A 23,222-nucleotide genomic window follows, 5' to 3' on the forward strand; every position below is an offset into this window, starting at 1 on the left:
CGTCTTAGTATTTATCTCAGCTGTGTTCATTCCAGTTCTCAAGGACTCTGTATCTGGAGTCGCAGTCCCATCCTCATCCCAACACTGCACCCAACTTTATCTATTCTCCTTCCTTCCAGACAAGTGCTTTGCATGTCTATCATTTCCTTTTCTGACTCACCCTGTGTGCAGGGTTCAGACTCCCGCGGCAAGCCCAGGCCATTGCTCCTGCCCACAGTGGTATTGCTCTGGACACATCACTCTAGAGCACGCCAACTCTTGCACCTGGTTAATCTTAAGGGCATGGCCAAGACCACTGTAGATGCTATGTGGGTCAACTCCTACCTCTTTGAAGTATTTCTTTCAGCACTATTTTCCTATTACACCGCAAATATAGCATTTAAATTCCTTTAATTGGTGCTCAAATCATTCTTGACCTGGTTTCCTCTCTCCCTCTCTGAGAATGTGCCACAAGGATTTTTCTACCCCACCACCATGCCCTCAGACCCCCTTTCTCCTTCATCCGTCAAGTACACAGCTATTCCTCTTCGTCCCCGAAATGCGTAGTATAGAATTTGGTTGAAAAGGTTGATTTGGGAACCAGAAACATCAAGCCCAAAGCCTTATTCTGCCATTTATGAGCTAACCAACAGTCCCGTGTACCAGTTTTCTTACCAAGAAAAAGTGGAGGAAACTTATCTTGCGGGGAAGTTGCAAGAAGTGAATAAAATAATGCCAAGCTTCGAGCATGCTATTGATCGCCCTAGCAATTCAGTGTGCTGAGTGACTAGACGCAAAGCTACTCTTTTAGTACCCTCTTTTCCTGAAAACAAGACCGGGCTGGAAAATAATCAGCCTTGAAAACGAGAGATGAAAACTGCCAGCCCCCATCAGCCCATCCTGCCTTCCCCGCCTTACACAGCAGCCACCGAGCAGGAGAACACTGACGCCGGGGAAGGCCAGATGGGCTGACTTAGGCACTTTTCATCTCTCGTTTCCAAGGCTGATTATTTTCCAGCCCGGTCTTATTTTCAGAGAAAGGGGGTAGTTAGTGAAAGTGTCTGGTGGCCAAGGTACCTGGAAGCAGCCCTTAAACACTCATGGCCTCAAGTTGCCAGTGAGGGCGGAACCCTGAAACCATCTGTCTCCCTGCTGTGTGCTTGCGGGGCTTCAGCAATGCGTGGGACCCCTGCTGCTGCCACCCTCACAGTGAGCCACGCAACACCGTCCACGCGCCTCATGTGCACAGGGATGTATTCCCGTTCACATTCACGTGTCTCCTGGTAAGCCACTTTCTTTCCCAATACTCAGCTTCGGCTTCCTGCTCTGGGGCTGCCCCTGGCCCTCGGTTGGCTTTCCAGTCTGCTCTGAGTCAAGCTGTTTCCCTTCCTGACTCAGTCCACCAATCCCAGGGTCTGTTGCTGCCACGCACCTCACGCTCCTCGTGTGGAGGAGGCAGGTCCTGGGTGGCGTCATCTGTTTACTAACAGCTTCCACCAGTCCCCTCCCACGGGGAACCACAGAATCTCAGGGATGGAAGCGAGGGCCACTCCCGTGCATGGCAGGCTGCCCTTGCGAGCCTCCTTCATGGGGGTTGCTTGACCTCAGCTTTAAACAGCCTGATGAATCAGTGAACATTTCTGACCTTGTCTCCGAGGAGCTACCTCGAGTAGATGCCTTTGGGTGGATGCTGTGTCAGAGCGCTCCAGTCACTCGATCATGAATACCACAGTGGCTGAGAAGCCAAGCTGTAATTTCCTAAGAGCCTGGGTGTGTCTCTCAAGTACCTCTTCCCCTGCGAGGCGGTGATTTCTAAGGTTGTAGAGCGTGACAGTGGGCACGAGAGCATCCACTTTGGTGTTAAGGTCTTCAGTTCGAATCTCAAATCTATCACTCGGTGTCAGAGGCTACCTGTGCATCTCTGAGCCAAATCACTGAAACTCCTTGAACCCCAATATATAAAGAGAGAGGAGTCAATGTCTATTTTTGAGAGATTACATGCGGATTAAGTGACATAATATATAAGGTGCCTCAGCATGTGTCTGGAACAAAGTTAGTAGCTACTTTATTACCTATGATTATCACCATTATGATTTCCTCCTCTCTGAACCCAGCTGACACCATGTGGAAGGCTCTTCCTGGTACTTCCTCTCCCCTACAGTGAGCCATCAAACCCTGGCCCACCGCCGGGCTTCTGTCCTATTCATGATGGCACCACCACCCTTACCAGGAAAGGAGGTTGGTGCTTTTCTGAGCACAGCATGTCACATCCCTGGGGTCCTGACCCTCCCTGGGCTACAAGGGGGAGGCAGCTCTAGTCTCTGGAAAGGCACAGTTTAGAAAGTCTCCACACTGAGCCAGGCTCGAGGATCCTCCCTGACAAGAAACAAAACAAAAGCAATAACAAACAAACCTCAGCGGCCCTGCGTCCAAAGTCCCCTGAAGTTTCCCATCCGAACCTCAGCCACACAGAGGGTGTGTGGCTGGGGCCCCCGCAGAGCAGAGCGGTGGCAGAGCAAGCCCTGGAATCACATGTCCAGTCCTCCTCAGCAGGCAAGCCTAAGTGACTGCAGAGTACTTAACCTCAGTTTCTCTTCTACAAAACGGGCGCAACAACACCCACTTAGTGAGTCATCCGGGAAATCTGATGACGCTTGCCTCGAAAAATTCTTAGAATACCTAGGAGAGTTGATAGGTAATCCCGGCTATTGCAGTTAACTACCAGAAGGCCACATGCTTTTTCCAGCATAAAGTTTTTCTTCTTTTACCTCCTGTGAGTGGTCGTGAATGAGGTAATAAAGTAAGGCTAATAAACACACGATGAGGAAATGAACAGGGAAAGAAGTGTTCTCAGCAGGTAGAAGCTTTATTATGGCGTCTTCACAGGACAACTCAGTGGGCACGTTTTAAGCACCTGCTGCGTACGGGCCCCTGCACATACTAGAGTCCAGGGTTCCATCCGCGGCCCGCAGACCCCCAGAGGGACATCCCACTGGGACTGAGGACACAGTGGGCTCCTGGGCATCGGAGTGCAGTTAGCTTTGCGGAGTCTGACTCGGAGGCCCAGCCCGCCCGGAGCTGTCACACACACGGGGAGGGGTCGCGCTGGGCTCAGCGTGGGCTCGGCCAGCTCAGCAGCCTCCGCAGCAGCCTGAGCTGTGGTTATTGCAGGAGCCCTGCGATCTCTGGCTGCTCCTGCAGCAGCAGCAGCCCCCGCGCTGCCGGCGGCGCCTCCTGGGGAAGCAGCAGCAGCCGGTGGAGCCGGAGCCGCAGCAGCCGGTGTCTCCACAGCAGCCGCCGCAGCAAGAAGAGGAGCGGGAGGGCACCGGAGCCGGCGCCGGGGCGGGGCACGGAGTGGGGCCCTGCGAAGACCCCTTGGAGAAGCCTTTGGCGGACGATGCACCCTGCTGGGACATGCTTGACCTCCTCAAGGCGAACCTGGAAGAGATGCGGCCTTTGAGACAGAGCACAGCTTTGCAACTGGGAAACTTGAGCTTGGGGATTCGGCCTCAAGTGAACAAATCAACCTGGCGTGTCAGGAAAAAGTAAAGCTCCAAGGACGGGTGGAAGCAAAGAAACAAACCCAAAAGAGGTGTTTCCAGCGAGTTAAAAGCGCAGAGGGCAGGAAACGCCCTCTGCAGAAAGCCAGTGGTTTCCCAGTTTCTGACTAGAATGAGGACCACCCAGGGTTTCCAAAGTGGAAAACAGAGGACGTTGCAACAGTGTATCTGCATGATCCAGTCGAAATCGCGGGGCTGTTCTCCTTTCCCCATTTCACTTTGACCGCTGACGTTCAGGTCATAGTCTCGGTTACTAGCATTGCCGTTTTATCTGTTAGCAAATGCTGACCGACACGAGTCCCGCCTCCTGTCTGTATCCAGACACAGAAGGCTGCCCTGGTTGTTCTCTCTTGCTGGAGCCTCGCTGCCCCTGCTACCACTAAGGAAAGGCCAGCTGTGCAGAGGATGGGAAAATTCCTGGGTTCTCATCTCAGCTCTTCTGCAGACCCGCTGCACAACTTTGCAAAAGTCACACACACTCAGCCTCCACATCCTCATTAGCTCAGAGGTTGGCTCCCTTGGTGCCGAAGGTGCTCCTCAGGGCTCCTTTCACATCCACCCGCCGGCTGGAGTCCGCCCTCTCCTCCTCTCTGTCCTCAGTCCTCCCCACCTTCCTTCCTTAGGCCCCGAGTGGACACTTACCAGAAGCCGGCTCCACTGGAAGACTCACTCAGCTCTCCAAGCAGAAGGTGACACCTGCTGCAGGTAGGCAATGGACTGAGCAGTGGACAGCTGGGAGAACCTTTTATAAGATTCCAGTCAAGCTTGGGCTTGGGAGGGGCCCATTTCCCAATCCACATGCTCAGCTGACACTCAGCACAGGAGGAGTCATCACTCTGGTAGTACCGGAGGTGGTGCACATGGGCATCCAAGTCACTCCACAGAGGTGCCAGGATTGCTGTGGTATGTTTACTTTCCAAACAGGACACTTCCTAGCTGGAAGGGCTGTGTGTGCCTAGAGCAGGCATGGGGCCCCAGGGAAGAGAGATGGACCCCTTCTGAACTCCTCTGCACTGTACACACACACACAGTCCTCCTGCCCACCCATCCTTCCCTATGGACCCATCCCCTCAACAGTGAGTAGTTCTGTTATTATCTGGGTTGGCATCTCTCTGGCTTTGGTCCTTGGCAGCTCAGAGTAGGCCACAGGCTATGTGTTAAACCCACTAGTTTTCATCCAGATAATCCCAGATGGAGCTCAGTGAAGATGAGGGTGTGCCTGTGGGAATTCCAGTGGTGCAGAGAAAGGAAGAAAAACCGAGGCAAATTTAAGGGACCAGTAAGACAAGAAGAGTTGTGAAGGTAATCAGGGTACCATATCCCCATGATACAGCCCTAGTGTGCCTAGGAGAAAAATACGGGCAACTGCAGGTGGAAAACCAGGCTTCAGACCCTCTGCTTCTGACCCCACCTGCCACCTCCATCTCCCTTTGAAGACAGGATCTCCCTGGAGCCTTTTTCCCCCATTGGAACGAAAACAAAAGAATAAAGAGATAGAAGGGAGGGATGAGGGAGGAATAAAAAGAAAAGGAAATGAGGGATGGAGGGGAAGCCGACAGGGAAGAGAAGAGAAGAAAAAGGAAGGAGGGAGGGAGGGGTGAGCAGAGAAGGGAAGATAAAGAAAATGAGGTAAAAAGAAGTCCTCTCCAGAGGCCCAAGTCTCAGTGATGATTGTTTCTTTTAGAATAGCTAGTTTTAAGAATCAGAGGTCACTGTCACAGAGCTGCTTCTTAATCAATGCGATTGGCCAGCCACATCCACGAAGGTGAGGCGCAAGAGAAGTACAAGGCTAAGAATTCAAGGGTCCATGCTGAGAGATGGGCTGGGAATAGGCTAGCAGGGAGCAGCACGAGGAAACACGCAAGGAAAGGCAGGTCATGAAAGACACCAGCTTAATCTAATGTAGCTTTGGAGCCTGATTAACAGGTTGCCAAACCAGAGCACCTCTTGACAAGTCTGAATGAGACAGTGCAAGAAGTGAGGAGAGAAGGAAGTGGTGGAGCAACAAGATGCAGGGAGGTCTCCTCGGGGCCATGCAAAGTTCTTTAAAAAAGAGCGAAGACAAGGGCTTGATAAGAATCAGTATGAGAAGAGATCTGGCCCAGTGGCTGCATGTCACACAGATCTGCTGTGATCCCTCATACGAACTTACTTTACCTGCTAACTCATTCGTATCAAAGGAGGGGTCAACTGTAGAACTTGTATAGAGAAAGTTGATTTGGAAAAATCCTTTCTATCATGAACTTTTTGAGGTCCCCTGAAGGAACCAACCCATTCCTAAAGGAACATGTCCTGGACCCCCCCATAGTGACTAAAAGCCCCTTCCCCACTCCCACCACGTGCGCACACACACACACACACACACACACACAAGTGATGACGGTCTCTGGCAGAGATTAGTGTGTTTCTTGATTCTCTACTCAGACCCAAAGCCAGGGTTTGAGGATCCAGGGGAAATGGGCTCAGCTATGTCATCTCTGCCTCCTAACCCACTGCCCCAGAACCTCCCCAGCGTGTTCCTCTCTGGCCAACTCATAGAATCACCTGGGATTGTAATCATCAGAAAAGTAGAGTTCCCATGCCTTGGACTTCAGAGTGAGCACTTTTGGCAATCTTATTCCCCATAATAGAAGAGAAACTTTCCCGAACTATGGAAGATATTTGCAGCCCTCCTCTCCTCACGCCACTCCTGCCCCTTCCCTCGTGTGAGCTTGTGTCCAGCACACTGGTCTCAGACATGACTTTTTCCTTCAAATTTGAAATTCCCAAATTCAGACCATTAAAGGAAATAATTGTTTTCTGGAAGTCTTAGCCAAAATGTGCTTCTCAAACAGATATCTTTAAGTGCCCACTTGCACTTAAAGGAAGGGAAGGGGAGATGGCTTACTTTAGGGGGTAGGGAGCGGGGGAAGTAAACAGAGCATAACCAGGAGGCAGGAACATCAGAAATAAGAAGCTTTATTGTTGCAGAGAAAACAGCTTCATAACTGAATTGCAACACCTTGTGCTCCAGAGAACTGTAAGAGGGACAGAGAACATCAGAGGTAGATGTCACAGTGGATGAACAATGACAGGAGGAAGGAGAACCTCAAAGCATTTCTGAGGCACTTCTGCTGGAGAACAGGACAAGAGACTCCTCAGGCTGGACAGGTCTTCTGCTAATTCTGCTCCTTGGTGGTCCTTGTGGCCCAGGTCAGCAGCAGTCCCCAGACTGCTGGCCACTGCCACCTCCACTGCTGCCACAGCAGCCACTGCCACCTCCACTGCTGCCACAGCAGCCACTGCCACCTCCACTGCTGCCACAGCAGTCACTGCTGCAGCAGCCAGAGCTCTGGTGTCGGTGTCGAAGTCGGAGAGATCGGCGGGGCTTGTGGTGGCTCAGGCAGCAGCCACCACCCCCAGAGCTGCAGCAGCCCCCAGAGCTGGAGCCACAGCAGCCGCTAGAGCCAAGGCTGCAGCAGGAGGAGACTGGAGATGGACAGGGAGACTTGGGTGGACACTTGGGCGTGTACTTCGGAGGGCACTTGGGAGGGGGCTGGCACTGCTTCTGGCTTTGCTGGCAGGACATCTGGGCAGGAAATGAATGAGCTGAAAGACAATATACAAAGGGGTTGAGTTCATTGAGTCCAAGGTAACTTTCTTACATTTAAAAATGGAACTATGAATTCGCAAGGTTTCTCTCCACGATGATCAGATTTTTAAAACCTAAGACGCATCACAACAAACCCACAAATGGTTTCAATGTAGGACCTCAGACTTTCAAATTAAGCCCTAGCAACTTCAAAAAGATGCTAACCCCGCATGCCTTCCTCTTCCACCCACCCTCTTCCCCTGCCAACCTCAACCCCCTTCTCCTTGTTTTTCTCCAACGAGATGTGCTCTACCTGGCTCACTGACTCGATTGGATCACCCAGGAAGGACTGAGGTGGATTGAGGCACTGTCGGAAGCTCTCGCCTTTTATACAGTTCCTCTCTGGCCTGGTACCTGGCCATGCTCGGATGCCGACAGCATCTTTCACAGGCATGGGTGACATCCTCCCCTCACAGCCCAAGCACCCGATTCCTCCCTCCAAAAGCATCTGAAGTATTAACCCACAGGCAGGTCACCTAGGGTTGCAGGCCTTGGAGACGGCCACGGAGCCTTACATGGTGCACACCACGCCTGTCAATCTCACGGGCAGCTCTGCTCGGCTCCTATTTCCTGAGCAGGGCCAGTCTGGGGTGAAAAAAAGGTGTGTTTGCTCCTTAGAGTAGGAAATGGACAGAGAGATTCTCAATATGGAAATTAAGTGGTCCTTTTTAGAATAAGGATGGAGAGCCAAAAGAAAATCCCAAGCCCAGACCAATAGTCTAAAATGGCTTTGTTCCTTCTCAGATGGTGCCGTAGCCTGCAGGGGGAATGCTTGATATTCCGGTGATGTTATTTTTGGCAGGTCTAATGCAGATGATGTGGGTGGTTGGACATCTGCCCCTGTCTGAACTTGAAGCACCAAGACTCACAAGTGGCACAGATTCAGCATGAACAATCCCTTAGAATGGGCTGAAGAATCCCAGGAATGACCTATGTACCTATCTCAGTGTGGTCCTAAAAAAAGACAGCTTTGGTGGACCCAAAGTAAGGGGGTGGGACCTTGGGAATACTGAGAGTGGAGCTGGGGAACTAGACTCATCTGGAAGTTGCCAGAAATAAGGCATCAGCTCTAATCTTCCCTAAGGCAAGAGCTAGAGAGATCCATTTCTGAAAATGGCCACAGACAGAAAGTCTTCTTTGGATGTGGGGACAGAGGGTGGGAGCTGGTGGAGGGAAAGTGCACACAGGTTTCGAAAGCCCATCGTTGAATCCAAAGCTTATTTTTGCTACAAACAATATTCTGAAGGGGAGCTAGGTCTCCAGAAAGTCATCAAAATTAGTTTGTATGGGAAAGGTAGCCAAAATATGGAATATTGGCAATGAAATTTGCATTGGGAGAATATAAGACAAGAGAAACATATGGTACCTCAGTTCCATTCTGGGTTAAAGGGCTGCAGTGGGAAGCATGGTGCCTCAGTTACAGTCCAGGCTCTGGAGAGAAGCTGTCCTGGTCCAGTTACCAGGTTTGCTCCCTCCACATGAGCAATCTCAGTCACATTTCCTAATCGTCATTGGAAAATAAGGATAGTAACAAATCTTAGCTCAATACACAAGGTTGAGGTAACAGCATCACTAGTTCAAACCCAAACTGGGTGACTTAATGAAACTCTGACTCAGAATAAAAAATTAAAAAGTACCTGGGGATGTAGCTAAGTGTTAAGGCCCCAGGTTCAATCTTCAGTCCACAAAATATTAAAAAGAAAAAAAATTTTTGAAAAGGCAATACAAAGTTCTTCAAAAACACTATGGAACTATGAGTTCAAAATGTCAGTCTAAAAACAATCTGTACCAATGTGTGAAAACGTCACATTGTACCCTATAAATATGTACAATTTTATGTTTTATGCATCCATATTGGAAAATAAATTAAAAATTAAAAAGCTAAGGTATTTCAAAAATAAATGAAAATAATGTAATCTGTGTGGATATCCTTATTTTTGTGAGAAAATATATTCTAAATTTCAAGTTATTGGTATCCCTGTGTTTGAAACCAATACTCTTTTTGTAATACCAGAACTTAGCCCTAATATTTTCCATAGCAAAAGATTGAGTATTTACTTGACACTGATAGATTAGATTATAAAGGAAGAATACTTACTGTTAAAAATTAAAGATCATTCTGTAAACCCATCCCCAAGTTACTATTAATATTTTACTCATTTCCTTCCTTTTTTTCTAAACCATGTGTAGTTTTTTAATGATTTGTGTTTGATTTTGAGCTTATATAGTCTTTATCGCAGTGCATATAATAGTTTAACTTGTCACTTAACATCTTAATGTAAACATCAATTTGGGGGGAGCATTATTTTGGGTGCTAGAAAAATATTTCATGGAGGGTGCAGAACCTCTGTATGAGTGGTTGAAAGCCTTAGAGCTAGGACCAGCCTCTGGGTTTGAGTCCCAGCTCCGTGCTCACAGTGGTATGGTCACTGTCCTCTCCGCAAACTGAGAATAGTGTTTCTTCCATAGGGTTCTTTGCATATTAAATGCCCTGGTATCCATTAAGTTCTTGGCATAGTGCCTAGTACATAGTAAGCACTCAGTAAATATTACAATGAAACCCCAAGGCTCTGCCACTTTTCAGTCTCAGCTCACAGTTGGCAGAGTGGGTTTAGATAAACACCACCAGGTTGTGACAGACAGGCGGCCTTGACCACAAGATATCAGGGCCACACCTCTCCCTCCAAGCTGAGAAATATAAGAAAGAATACAAAACACAGGCTCAGGATTTCTGGAAGAAGTTTAATAGCAGCTAAAGGAATCACCCATTTAATACATGGGTGTGATGGACTTTTAAAGGAACAATTCTGTCCTCTTTCACTTATACTTATCTAGGTCTACAGACACCTACCTGACTACATAAGTAAAGCTTTTGAGTTTAGAAACCCCAAATGATCTAGTTTTTAGTGCTTTGCGGGAATAGATGCTCAATTTTAATTTTCATATTCAGTTAAACTTGCTGCTCAGAAAGGAAGACAGATGCCCCCAACAAATCCAAACCCAGACTCTCATTAATAAATTCCAGGCATGTCATGGAATTACAGAGGATGTGGAAGACACCTTCACCATCATTTGGAACCAGTGGTTCTCAGCCCGGTGAGGCCCAGATGCTGACATTCTCCAAAGCCTCCCTGGGACTGATGCACAGTGAGGACCGGGACTCTGACTGAGACCACCCGGGAGAGGAAGTGAGACTCAGTGAAGGAGAGGGGCTCACCCTGGGCCACACACAGAATTCCAGGCAGAGCTAGGACACAGTCCCTGGTATCTGCCTTCTCCCATCACAGTCCTCAGGCTCTTGAATAATAATTTATTTCTTTTCAAGGTGTTTTGGTAGAAGCCCTATTTTACATGCAGATGACCCTGTGTATCTGTGGTTCTTCAGCCATGGATTCAGCCAATTACAGATCAGAAATACTCAGGAAAAGGATTGCACTTACTAAACATGAATGTGTACAGTTTTTGTCTTCTCTTTGCTCCCTAGCCGTGCGGTATGGCAACTATGTGCATAGCATTTAACTGTACATTCCATTAGGTATCGATCTGGAGATGCGAGAGGAGGTGAATGAGGTCATCTGCAAATGTTGTGCCATTGATTATAAGGGACTTGGACAGCTGAGGATTTGGTATCCAAAGGGAGTCCTGGAACCTCCCCCTGAGGAACTGAGGGATAATTGTAATGTGCTTATTAAACATGACCATTGAGGGGCCAGGGATTTAGCTCAGTGGTTTTGCCTCCTGCTGTGCAAATGGAAGGAGCCGAGTTCGATCCCTGGTACTGGAAAAAAAAAAAAAAAAAAAATGACCATTGAAGCTGGAGTGAAATACTAATAAATGTGGTGAATTGTGGCCTGAATCCCATGTTTAGAAAAGTTGGAAGTAATTCTTCTACTACCTTCAATGACCAGAAATCAGGTATCTGTGTCTGAAAGGCAGAGTCAGACATTACCAGGGAGGGCCCAGTTGGCAGGTCCCCAAGAACCCTCCCAGATGACTATTGCCTGCCCCAAAAGTTCAACCCTGTTCATGCCTCTGACCTTGTCAGTCCTGGGGACACTGATTCACTGTGCCTAACTCACAAGAGACTGAGGACATCAGTTTACAAAGAGAAACATGAGTCCTGAATGTTGGCCAGACAGGTACATTCTCTTCCTTCCCGTAGGAAAATTCCCCAAAGTAGTCAAGTCTTAACCTGCACGTGCTCGGTGAGCATGGAGTTGTGTAATGAGCTCAAGTTGTAAAGGAGAACAAATCCTAGACATCCCCATCAGGCCGTCTCAACACTGCCAGACCAGGACAGACCGGGGGACCCTGCAAGCCTCTGTCCTCCAGTGGGCTTTCTCTCTCTGCTTCTTTGTGCTGACCCCTACCTGCTGGGGCCCTGGACAGTGCTGCTCTCATCCATGTGCTGATCCCGAATGGAACATCACTTTTTATTCAACTTATTTTTACTGCTTATTGTTGCCCTGATATAGCATATATGGATCTTTGGGAGACCAAATGATGTGCATCCTGCCCTACACACACACACACATGCACACACACACACACACACACACATCCAAAATCTGCGAAATATTACCTTACACAGCCGTAGGGACTTCATAGATGTGTTTAAGTTAAGGATCTTGAAATGGGAGATTTTCCTGGCTATGCAGGTGGGATCGATGTAATTACAAGAGTCCTTTTGAAGGGAGACAAGACGGTCAAGGTTAGAGAGAAGGGATATGACAACAGAAGCAGAGGTTGGAGTGAGGCATTCTGAAGACAGGGGAAGGGGCCATAGCCCAAGGAATGGGAGCAGCCTCGGGAAGTTGGAAAAAGCCAGAAGATGGATTTTTCCTGAGCCTTCAGAAAGAGCACAGTCCTGCTGAAACCCCAATTTTAGCCTAGAGAAACCCATGCCAATTCTGACCTACAAAACTTAAAAGGTATTAAATCTGTGCTATTTAAATCTACTAATTCTGTGGTTCTTTGTTACAGCAGCAATACAAGACTAGCACACACAGTTCTAAAACTAGCCTTAAATTTTAGAATGTAGCTTAATCAATTAACATGGGGTCATTGATTGATATGTCTTTCCATTGGTGGCTGGGATTGAAAGCTATCTGATCTGATGAACAGGAGGATTCTCGATGGCCCTGGGTTAGAGGGTGTCCTTCGGCCAAGGGGAAGCTCAGTAAGGAGACCACAGAGAGGACTCACAGGTGGACAAGGCTCCTGGACATTATTATCCATGACATGAGGATGGCGACAACAGTGTCCAGCTAGTAGCAGGCCCGCTGTATGAGGATCCCCGAGACAGCGCCCATTAAGCCCTTGGCCCTGGACCTGGCATGTGCACAGTACTTGGTGCCTGTTAGTCTGTCTCATTTTCGTCATTTTCTTCATCATTATCAGTGAAAACCCAGGTAGGTCAGGATGGATGCTTTCTAGGGCATTCTCAGGGCCTTCCTTGGCCCTACAGCTCCCTAATCAGGCCTTACACATTGCAGAGAGTAGGACAATGAACTTGCACCACTGTGAGCCCATTAGAGGCAGAAAGACCTACTTGCATCTCTTCTCAGGAAGACTGCTCTGTCTTTCACCCATGGAGAGCCTTTTATCAGTTATAAGGTATCTTTGTATTCATTCCTTTATTTGAATCTTTGCAACAACCCTGTGGGGTATAAAAGAGGGTACTACCCTTGAAATTCAAAGAGAAAATCAATGTCCTGATATGCCAAACAATTTGTTTGGTCACATGGAGAATAAGAAAAGTTGCCAGGCTTCAAACTCTGCTCTTTGGATCCCAAGTCTCTGTTGGACCCTAAATGTTCACTCTTACCATCACAGTGACCTTCAGCCTAGTGTCTGTGTAGCTTTAGGAAAGCTGTGCACAGACTGAGTCCCCAGTGAGTAACGTGTCATGCACAAAAGCCAACTGTGCTACTCTTCTGGAAAGATCCTACAATAGAGCCTCGAATGGAGCTTTGGTCTTGTCCCAAGCGAAGGGAGTGCCAAGTGGAAGGGGTCTAGCAGTTCTGGTCTCCAGCGCCAGAGCTCTCTTCTTGCCTTCTTGGGCATCTCCACCTCCAAGAAATGAATGTCCAGACATGAGTGCAAGCAGGGACACCAGAGGCTGACTCACAGCTGTAGGGGAGCGAGACACACGTGCCCCAGCACCTCCTGGAAAACCTCCGCCTGCGGGCCAGCACAGCCAGCCCAGCTGGCCGGTTCTGGGGAGGTGGGATGCTCCCAGCCAGCTGCGGTGTTATCTCTTCCGGTAGGGAGTATTTGCAAAGCTAGAGCCTGGGGCGCGGATGCCCAGGGAGCCTCCAGAGTGAGTAACTGGAGAAAGGAGGATTGCTCCTGCTGGAGAGTAAGTAAATATCCAGGGCGGGGACTCTGGAGTAAAAATAGCCCAGGAGGCTCCCGGAAGCGCCTGTGCTGAGGCAGCTTGTTTTCCCAGCTGGAGACGGTCTGATAGCACGGGTGGCAGGAGGCAGGCAGCAGGGAGGGCTGGCTGCAGAAGAGCGGACATCCCACTGTGAGCTGAGCTGTCCCTCAGAGCTGTATGAGGCCCCCTATTTACCAGCAGCAGAGCAGGGGCCTCTGCGGGGAAGGTTTTCAGTTCTCAGAACTTCTGTTAAGGGAACCAGGCTGGGACTAGGCAGTGAGGAGGCAAAGCTGACAAAGCCACCAGCACTGTTCACTGAGTTGTCAGCCCAGTGAAGACACAGGTGCCCCAAAGGGCTGCAGTGGGAGCAGTCTCCGATCATGGGCAAAGCCCATGGACAGTGGGCTAGAGAAGCATACAGCCAGTTACAGTAGTGTGGACAATGTGACCTTTCCATTTATGTATCCGGTCTAAAGACATCTGCACATTTATATAGAGTATGTAAATAATCATCAGAAAGACTGGATGAGTCTATATTAAGATGTTAAAAGCAACTACTTCCAGGCAAGGGATTGCAAGCATTTCTTCTTCATTTTGCTTACCAACATCATCTAATTTTCTGCAACAAATATGTATTACTTGGACAATAAATGTTTACAGCACATAGACACTGAAACTGAAAACAGACGAAGGGATCAGAGGAGGCTCCATAAAATGGCACTCTTCGCTTCTCTATAAAGTTTTAGATGTTCTGAGTTTCTCTGGCACCAGGCACCTGCTTGGCACTGGAGGTACAAGGAAGAACCGCCACCCACTGCTCCCGAGTACCCTCCTCTCATCTGTCTGCACCTCAAATGCCTCCGCTTGCCTGCCTGGTCTCAGGTAGCCCGACCCGGCCACTCGCTGACTCAGAGCAGGACCCAAGTGCTGCCCTTCCATGGACTGTCCAAAGTGTGGAGCTAGGAAAACACCAGATGCCCTGGGAATGAGAGCTGAACGGAGGCAGGCAGAGGGAGGGAGGCATGGAGGCCCGGATAAAGAGTCACCAGTGCCAGGGGCCTGAGGTGCATCCTGATGCCAAGCCCTGGGCCCCTGCTGGGGACCAGTCTGGTGAGCCCTCCACTTCTTTGTGTTCCTCGCCACCCATGGGCTGCCTCATGTCCTGGCTCACATAGGGAAGGGGCTCAGTGTTTATTGAATTGAAATGACCATTCCCAAAACAACTTCTCCTACCCAAAGATTCCATCTTCTTCCTCAAGATCTCAGAGCTCAGTTGATCACGTTCATGAGCCAGGACTTTAATTTAATTTTGCAAACCCGAGGCCTAGTTTCAGGCTGAGAACAGGGCAAAGGGAAAGAAGAGAGAAAGAGAACAAAGAAAGAGGCAAGGAGGGAGAGGAAGAAGGAAAGAAAAGAAAGGACGGGAAATGAGTGACAGAGTTTTCTCTTCCCCCCTACATGCCATTCTTCTTCAGGTAGTCGTGCTTCTGCTGATAATTTAAAAATAAATAAATACGGCAGAATATGCAAAGGAAAGCTGCTCATAAATGCTGGCAACAGAACTCATCTCTTTAGGTTGGAGCTTCTCTCTCCTCCCCTCCTCCTTCAGCACTGGACACCACCCACCATGCCTGCCCCAGCCTGCGACTGCCCTTGTCCTGTGGGGCCAGGACTTCCCCAAGCCTGCTCAGCCACACTCAAGCCTCTGGAGGACAGGCAGAGCATGCCTGAGTTAGGTCACAGGCATCTGAGCAATTGCACAGGTGCCTGAAGTCTCGAGGCCAATGACGAAATGGCCAGGCATTTCCTGTTGCCTTTGTGCCAGCCCTTTCCGCCAACTAACACAGTAATGGGGACTAGGACTGTCTCAGCTCTAGGGCTGCGGACTGCTCCATCCAGGGAATTCAGGCCTAGACCTTCTCCCGATTGCCCTGTGTGTATCCTCCATCCCACACCTCTACTTCAACATCCACAGGTCTTTTCAGTCCAAAATGAAGCCCATTAGCTACATAAACAACAGGCACCGGGGCCAAGGATGTAGCTCAGTGGCACCGCGCCTGCCCCACAAGCACAAGGTCCCAAGTTCAATCCCTGGTACCAAAAAAAAAGAAAAAGAAAAAAAAAGAGAGAAACAATAGGCACCAATAGGGAAGAGAACACAAAAAGAATTAAAATGTGTCATGTATATGATCCGAATACCCACAATAAAAGTGGTCATTATATACCACAAGCACGTACTAAGAAAAAAGAAAAGAGAAAGAGAAAAAGATGTGAAAAGGAAAAACTCTTCAACGGCCCCCCACCTCCCACAACGGTGCCTGGATTCCTCGTGACTTTGCACTTCCTCCCCAGTCTTGTGTCCCCTGCACCATGTGGACACTATAACCACATGAAATTATTGCCATCCTTGAATGCACCTAGAACCCCCTTCTTCCTTCACCCCTGCCTGCTTCTCAGGCGCCTGCCGAGGTCTGTCCTCCAAGACAGACCCCAGCCTTCACTCCTGCGATGCAGAGCCTCCTCAGCACGGCCTTGACCCGGGCTATGCTCACCACCGAATCTCTCCATATTAGACCCTGGCTGCTCCCCCACTACCCTGGAAAACATCAACATGGGGTGGAGACGTCCTGCAACTCTTATCCCTACTTCTATGCAGAGCTCCTTAGGGCAGATGCCTTGGGTTATTAACCCTGTGAGTCCTCCAGGCCAAGCACAGAGCTCATAGCATTCAGCAAATATTTCTTGGGTGGAGAAAGAAGAAATGAAAGAATGAGCTATCCTTGTCATGGAGGGAGGAGGCCACAGGGCCAGCATGGTCACCACACAGCAAGTTCTGACCTTGACTCAGCCTGAATCAGTTGGAAGCTGTAGCTGAAATCACTGCTCAACCTGTTGCCTTGGTGTCCCTGGGACACCGGGCAAACACTGGAAGTTTGGATGCCTCATTTGATAAATTGAGTGACACCAAGTCCTTCTGGAACTATTCTTGGACTCCTAGGTCACTGGAGTCCTCAGAGATCTGACCCATCCCTCCCCACCTGGAAGAGTGTCCCCTCAAGGGCCACTGCCCAGAAAAGTGCCAGGGAGCCCAGTAGATCATGGGAAAATCTTAGGGGAAAAGAGACATCTTATTTCTGCTGCTGGCTCCACACCCCTAGGCAGCTACCTGAAAGGAGCAGGAAACTGGGATCGTAAGTTCAAAGCCAGCCTGTGCAACTTAGCCATTGGGAGCTTGTCTCAAAATAAAAAGGCCTGGGCAGGTAACACAGTGTGAAGGAAAAGAGAGAAATTGGCCTGCAGTCTTGAAGGCTTGGTTAGCATTACTACTCTATGGAAGTGCTTCCGAGAGGCCAGCCATCCAGAACTCTGGCAGCTCCTGGAAGATACTGCAGTATTCCTAGGGCTCATGGCTTCTCCGGTACAGAGAGAGCTCAGGCCCTGGATCAAACTCTTCATGTCCCCAATAGAGTTCATCTCCATAGGTTTCTAGCTCATTAGTAAATCCCCAGGACCCAGAAGGTGCTGGGAATGTGATAGGCAGACATTAAATTCTGTGGCAAGAAGGAAGAGAGAGGAGAAAAGCACAAAGGAAGAATAGGGAGAGAGAGAGGAAGGAAGCTGAGCCTGACACCGACGCTTGCACCTGCTGCCATCGGGCTGGTTGAGGGAACAGTGTGAGGCTCCTGGGCAGCCCGTGCAGAGGCTGAGCCAACTTCCCACAGCAGCACCTACCCCACCAACCCCTCCCGGACCCAGGACTCTTGGACACAGGAGCTCATTTGCCTGTGCAGAAAGCCTGAGTCAGAAAACATCGCGGTCCCCAGCCACCCCTCGGGCACATCGAAGACACCCTAAGACCTCATGTTATGTCATCTCAGCTCTGCTTTCCTGCCTGGGGTCTCTGATGCACATCTTTCCCATGAGCCCCCCTAGCACTGTGGGGGAACCTTGTCTCAGAAGCACCAGGCTCAGCAATGCTTTGGGCCTTGGGAGTTACAGGGCACAACACTTCTCACTGGGAACCAGGAGATGAAAGACTGGAAGGATGCGGTCAGAAGCACAGACACCGGGACCTTGTATCCATCCAGGGGACGACAGGGCATTTGAGCGAAGTGAACACAGTGAGATGGCGCTGACCGAGATGCAGGGGAATCTGCTCTTGACTCTCAGCTCTGTCATATTAACTCTGCAACCCTGCAGTCATCTCATTGCTTTTCAGAATCTCAATTTCTTTCCTCTATAAGTTAGGGGTTAATAATATGCTATCTGATCAAATGATATCATAAATAACAAAGCACCTGGCGAGACATAAAGTACTATAAAAATATGAGCTAATAATAACAACAGTAATGACATAAACATAATCAAATAATGATGATTGTGATAATCAAGGCCAGCCTATGAATTGTGTTGTCCCTCACATAACTCTGCAGCTTTGCATGATGTCAGTGGTTCTGGAGACCAGAGGAGGTAAAGGCTGAGTGTCAGTGACACTATGGGCATTGCTGGCCCCTACCTCGAAGACAGGACTAAGGGCAAACACTATCTTTGCCCAAGGAGTATAAGAGAGCAAGAATGAACCTGAGGGCTAATCTTTCAACCCTGCCTTGACTCAGGGAGAGTCCTCGGACTCCTGGAGGGTGAGCACTCCAAACTCTCTGCTGGGTCTTCAAGACCTCAGGAACCAGCACATCAGGTGAGGTAATGCTCGGGCTTTCTCCTGCAGAGCCTGCAGCCCATGGAGCTGTGGCCAACAGCCAGACTTTCTACAACACCTCCAAAGCGGGTGCACCAGGGACCAGCTTGGCTTACAGGAGTTCACTCTGACCTTGCATCAAGAGTGCCACATGCAAACCACATCTGGGGCTGCTACTGGAAGGCTCATCCATCTGTTTACCATTCAGTCCTCAAAAACTTACTCAATATGACAGCATGTCGGGCAGTGTGCTGGAGCCTAAACACAGATGGGAAGAAAGCACAGCTTCTGTCCTTAAGATACCCCCACTCTGAGTGAGGGCAGGGTGGACTGGACAGTCTCAAAGTCACGCATGTATCTGACAATGTGGTCAGTGCTGATAGACCGTCCCTGGCGCCTCCATGGTGGCAGGTGGGGCAGGGTGTGGAGAAAATACCCTCTGCCTGACTGGGACACATGATTCCTCACCAGCACCCGCAGCTACTCTGCATCCTTCTCACATGAGAGCTAGAAGGAATCCCAGTTCCACCTTCCATTATCTGAGTGACTTGGGGAAGCTATTTAGCTTCTGGAGACCTCAATTTCCTCATCTACAAAACGGAAACAATGATGGCTTTTCATCAGTTCACCAAACCAAAATTATTTTATTTTTTAGCAGCAGTTGTATGCCAGGCTTTGAGAACACAGCAATGAATAGAGATCATGGCCTCTGCCCTCATAACTAAAGATTTTCTGGGAAAGACATGGAGCAGAACCATGGCAGGAGAAACACAGGCTCCTGCAGAACTGCTGGAAGAGACTGTCACCAGCCGCACCTTCTCCCAGAGATGCTCCGGGCATTCAGTCAAATGGTGGGCATGAATGCGCTGCTTATGCTGCAGAGTGCTGTGCAGACACGTGCTACTCTCCCCCGTGACAGAGCCAGTGCCCTGGGTCCGCATTTGCACTGTACAGAGATTTGGCGATGCCATCCTTCCCCTGTTAATGCCCTCACATCTGTACTTCTCACCCTCAGCCAGTACCTTCAGGCTCTCTCACCCCACTCAAAATCTGTTTTCCGTAAACTATCTGAAGCTTACAGTTAAGCATTTGCCTCCTCCTGAGGACTGAGTTTGTGTTTTAGTGGGTACTGCCCCTCAAGATAAAGGAGGAAGCTGTGATCATGAGGCTTAATCCCTAAGAAGAGTCCCAGGCAGTGCTATGTGGTGGCCACTCAGGCAGATTTTGCCCCAGATGAGGAAACTGAGGTCTGTATCAGTGGAGAAGCAGCTGGCCTGGGGTCACACTGCTAGAAAGCATCAGGCCTTGAACCTGTGCTTTCTAAATCACAGTACCTCAAGTAAAACCATACATGCTGCAGAGAGAGGAAGATCCAGAGTTCACTTCCTCAGCTGAAGATTCTGGGACAGCAATCTGACCTCCTCCTGCCAAAGGCGAACCAGAGATGCAGGTGCAAACCTGCCTCCCCGAAACTCAGGGGCTCGGGATGAGTTTTGGTCTCCGTCCAGGGCTATCCAGTGAAGCCACCCAGTTTCCTGCCTAACAGCTGGAGGACACGCACAAATCTGAGCAAACCCCAGAGCAAGCCCAGGCTCCTGCTCTCTGAAAGGGCCATCCATTGATGGCGACTCCCCCTTGTGGTGCGTTAGGAAAACCCAGTCTTTGAAGCCCTTAGTTTGTCAGGTCGGTGGTCTTGGAGAAATTATTTAATCTGTCTGAGCCTCAGTTTCTAAGTGTATAATGATGGAAGAAACACTATCTAAATATTAGAGCTTGGCCTGGTAGTTAATGAGATGGCAAATCTGAACCCACTAGTATGGGAACTCACTGGCATAGAGAAGGCATTCAGGGTGTTGTGTTGCCTTTCTGCTCCTTAACCCTTCCTTTCCATAAGACTGATTCAGAGTATTTTATGAAGTCTGTTAAAATGAATTCAAGGTATGAGCCAGACAAGATATACTGAAGTTGAAAGCTGTCAGGGTAACTCTATTAGCATTGGTTCCTGTTTCTTTGGCACTGCAACCCCTTAGCACTTGGCCTAGTCAGAACTTGAGTCCCTGACCCCTGCATCTTAGCTTCTTGTCTGTGAGGTGAGCATTTAATAACTCGGCAACTACTTATTGAGTCTCCAATATTTCCTAAATACCAAGTATGAGACTGAGTGAGGAAAGAGAGACTAGAGGGACGGACATGAGAGAGGATAAGATGGCATCTTTGACACATATGAACAGAAACTTGGGTGTGGATGCCCCGAAATGCATGAGCAGCTGTCCTAGCAGGTGGTGAAGAATATAGCCCTGGGAGCCAGTGGGTTGGATCTGAGCTCCAGCTCAACCTTGGGAAAGATCTTTAACTTCTCCGAGACTTGATTCCTATAAAATGAGAATGATAAAGTCAATTAACAGGGTTGTTGGTATACACCTATATGAAAAAATAAATAATATTTTTGTAAAGACATACCTGGCTTGGGCTCTGTGTGTGTGTGAATAATTTATATAAAACATAAGTTTAAATTTCACATTATCTATAAGGTATAATGCACATGTTAAAGTGCCTGGCATATAGTAATCACCATATAAACATCTGTCATTTCAGCTACGTGCACTACATGGAAGGCAGACTATAATTGCATGCTTTGTAAAGGAAAACACAGTTAATTCTGACTACTTGGAGCTGGTAGCACTACATCAGGTCTTGAAAAAAGAGACTTGCAGCAAGCTGCAGCATCTTTCTGCTCTTACATTCATCTCCATCGCTAGAGCCCAGCAAAATCTCTTAAAATAAACCCCCACTTCTAGACTCATGTAGATTCTGTCTCCCCCTACTGCCCTGTAAATGTAATGCAGTTTGTATGCTCAGTCTTGGCTAAAACAGACATTTATGTTAAAACCCTATTCCAGTAAATTTGTAGCTGGTTCTAGAGACTTGGTCAAGTGTGTGTGCTGTAGCTGTGAAATAAGAAGGAACAGTAGAAAGGAGTAGAATTGGAGAAAATATTAAACAGAGACACTCTAAGAAGATGAACAGATTAGCTGCTAGAATTGCCATAACCGAGTGCCACACAATGGGCAGCTTAAACAACAAAGATTTATTTTCTTAGGATTCTGGAGGCTGGATATCTGACCTTAAGATTTTAATAGGGTTGGCTCCTTCTGAAGCCTCTTTCTTTGGGTTGTAGATGGCTATCTTCTCCCTGTGTGTCCATGGTGTCTTTGTTCCATTATAATTTTCTCTTTCTTTTTCTTATAAGGATACCAGTCATACTGGTATTTTGTTCATGATTTTGTTCTAATTTAATTATCTGTTTAAAGACACGATCCCAATATATGGTCACATTCTGAAGTACTGGGATTAGGACTTCAGTGTAAGAATTTTGGGTAGCACACAATTCAGCTATAATAAGACATGGGAAGAGTAGTCTCTCTTGGGAACCAAAATTGACCACCGGTATCACAGATACTGTGGAGAAGGGAAATGAAGATGAAGATTAGGTAAAAATAGACTGAGGTTCCTTACACATGCACACCCTAGGAAGGATCAGCAGACTTTGGAGGGTGGATGGAGATTCTGCTGAAACCTCAGGGGAACAGAAAGCTTGGCAATTTCCAGGCAATAGACTTTGTAGCTTCTTTTTTTTCCATTAAGTTTATTGGTATATTTTAAGTAAGCACTATGATCACATTCATCATTGGGAATTTGTACCTGTACATGGTATATCTTGGTTCTTGCTTTTTCCACATTTCCCTTCCTTCCCTTCCACTCCTCCACCCCTCCCTATTTACAAAACCTTTGTTTCCATTTTTTCCTTCTTTTCTATTTTTTTCTTTTCCTTCCTTTCCCTCCAGCTCACTCCCTACTTCCCCTTCCCTTTTGGATCTTTCCTTCCTGTTTGACATTATTTATTATACCTTTTGGTCCTCATTTACACTTGCACTTTCCCACACCAGAAAAACTACTCAGTATTTACATGTGTGTCCTATTTATTTCACTTAAGAATATGGCTTTGTAGCTTCTGCAGCTTGAGCACTGAGAAGTTAATCCCATCACAATCCCTCTCCACAGTATCCCAACATTCTACAGAAGCACTCAGGCTTGCCTGATACACTTCTAGGTTAAAAAAAGACACCAGATCGAGTCTGAAGGCCACCACTGACCACTCCAGAAAGACTGCATAAAGACTGCCTGGACTTCCTAGAAACTTTCTCTAGGCAGGAAATTTCCTAGACTTGATATCTTTGTGGAAATTTTTATTGCTTTTTTTTCGTTTTCCCCCTAGTAAATGATGATGGCTTATTTTCCTTGCCTCTCAAGCCAAGTGAAGAACCCATATAAAACACTCAGGGAGATTGGAAGCTGCCTGCAGGAAAGAGAGATGGATGTGTCACATACTATTTGGATATTTGGTGTGCTGCAGTCAGAGGCTTGTGCTGGAATGCATGCCCAAGTAAAGAACAGTGAGGGAAAGCCTGGAAGGTCTTGCTGTGTGTTCCCGAAGTTTGACAAGCACTTCTGATTATACACCAGAGAAGGAAAGACACCTGAAAGAAGCCCCATCACCAAAAAAGAGAAGATGCAGGCAAGTGGAAGACAAAATAACCCCTTCTCCCCTCTGCAGGCTCCCGGGACATGAATGTTAAGACCAAGCTGATGAGGTGGGAAAGTCTTAAATTGCGTGAGACTGAACTCTTTAACCCTTGAAGGCTTTGATCTGCCAAGAACATAGTTGTGGCACAGAAAAATATATTGAAAATAGGATTTTAAATATTTGAATTGATAAATAAATGATTCTCCATCTTTGAAACATCAAATTCAAGCTTTCAATAAGTTTTTTCTAAGAGCTCCTTTCCCACTACCTCAGTAGTTACTATTCATCACGTATATGATTGCTGCCTCTCTCACAAGGTGACCTTCTCCACCCACGAATCTACTCATGGGTTATTTTCCTTAAAAATCATCCAAACTACTGCTGTATATCTG

At 48.1% G+C, this 23,222-nt stretch overlaps 1 protein-coding gene and 1 long non-coding RNA gene across 2 annotated transcripts; both read right to left on the minus strand.

Annotated features, from left to right (window-relative positions):
* Positions 1-2,824: 2,824 nt before the first annotated feature.
* Crct1 (cysteine rich C-terminal 1) lies at positions 2,825-4,290 on the minus strand. Its single transcript, XM_087203379.1, has 2 exons — positions 4,182-4,290; positions 2,825-3,417 (listed from the first exon to the last, which is right to left on the minus strand). Exon 2 carries the CDS (start codon positions 3,393-3,395, stop codon positions 3,111-3,113), a length of 285 nt encoding a protein of 94 aa, XP_087059505.1. The 5' UTR covers positions 3,396-3,417; positions 4,182-4,290; the 3' UTR covers positions 2,825-3,110.
* Positions 4,291-6,618: 2,328 nt separating this feature from the next.
* On the minus strand, positions 6,619-7,552 carry LOC147820836 (uncharacterized). Its single transcript, XR_015448142.1, has 2 exons — positions 7,424-7,552; positions 6,619-7,127 (listed from the first exon to the last, which is right to left on the minus strand). It is a non-coding gene; the product is annotated as an uncharacterized LOC147820836 (long non-coding RNA).
* Between the last annotated feature and the right edge of the window lie 15,670 nt (positions 7,553-23,222).

Source organism: Heterocephalus glaber, unplaced genomic scaffold (assembly GCF_053883595.1).
Source record: "Heterocephalus glaber isolate CG9 unplaced genomic scaffold, H.glaber_assembly_v1.0 deba00001795, whole genome shotgun sequence".
In the NCBI taxonomy this organism is placed as follows: domain Eukaryota; kingdom Metazoa; phylum Chordata; class Mammalia; order Rodentia; family Bathyergidae; genus Heterocephalus; species Heterocephalus glaber.

Bases quoted from the DNA above. Each gene is read 5' to 3' on its own strand.
- Crct1 (XM_087203379.1), bottom strand. From the start codon at position 3,395: ATGTCCCAGCAGGGTGCATCGTCCGCCAAAGGCTTCTCCAAGGGGTCT.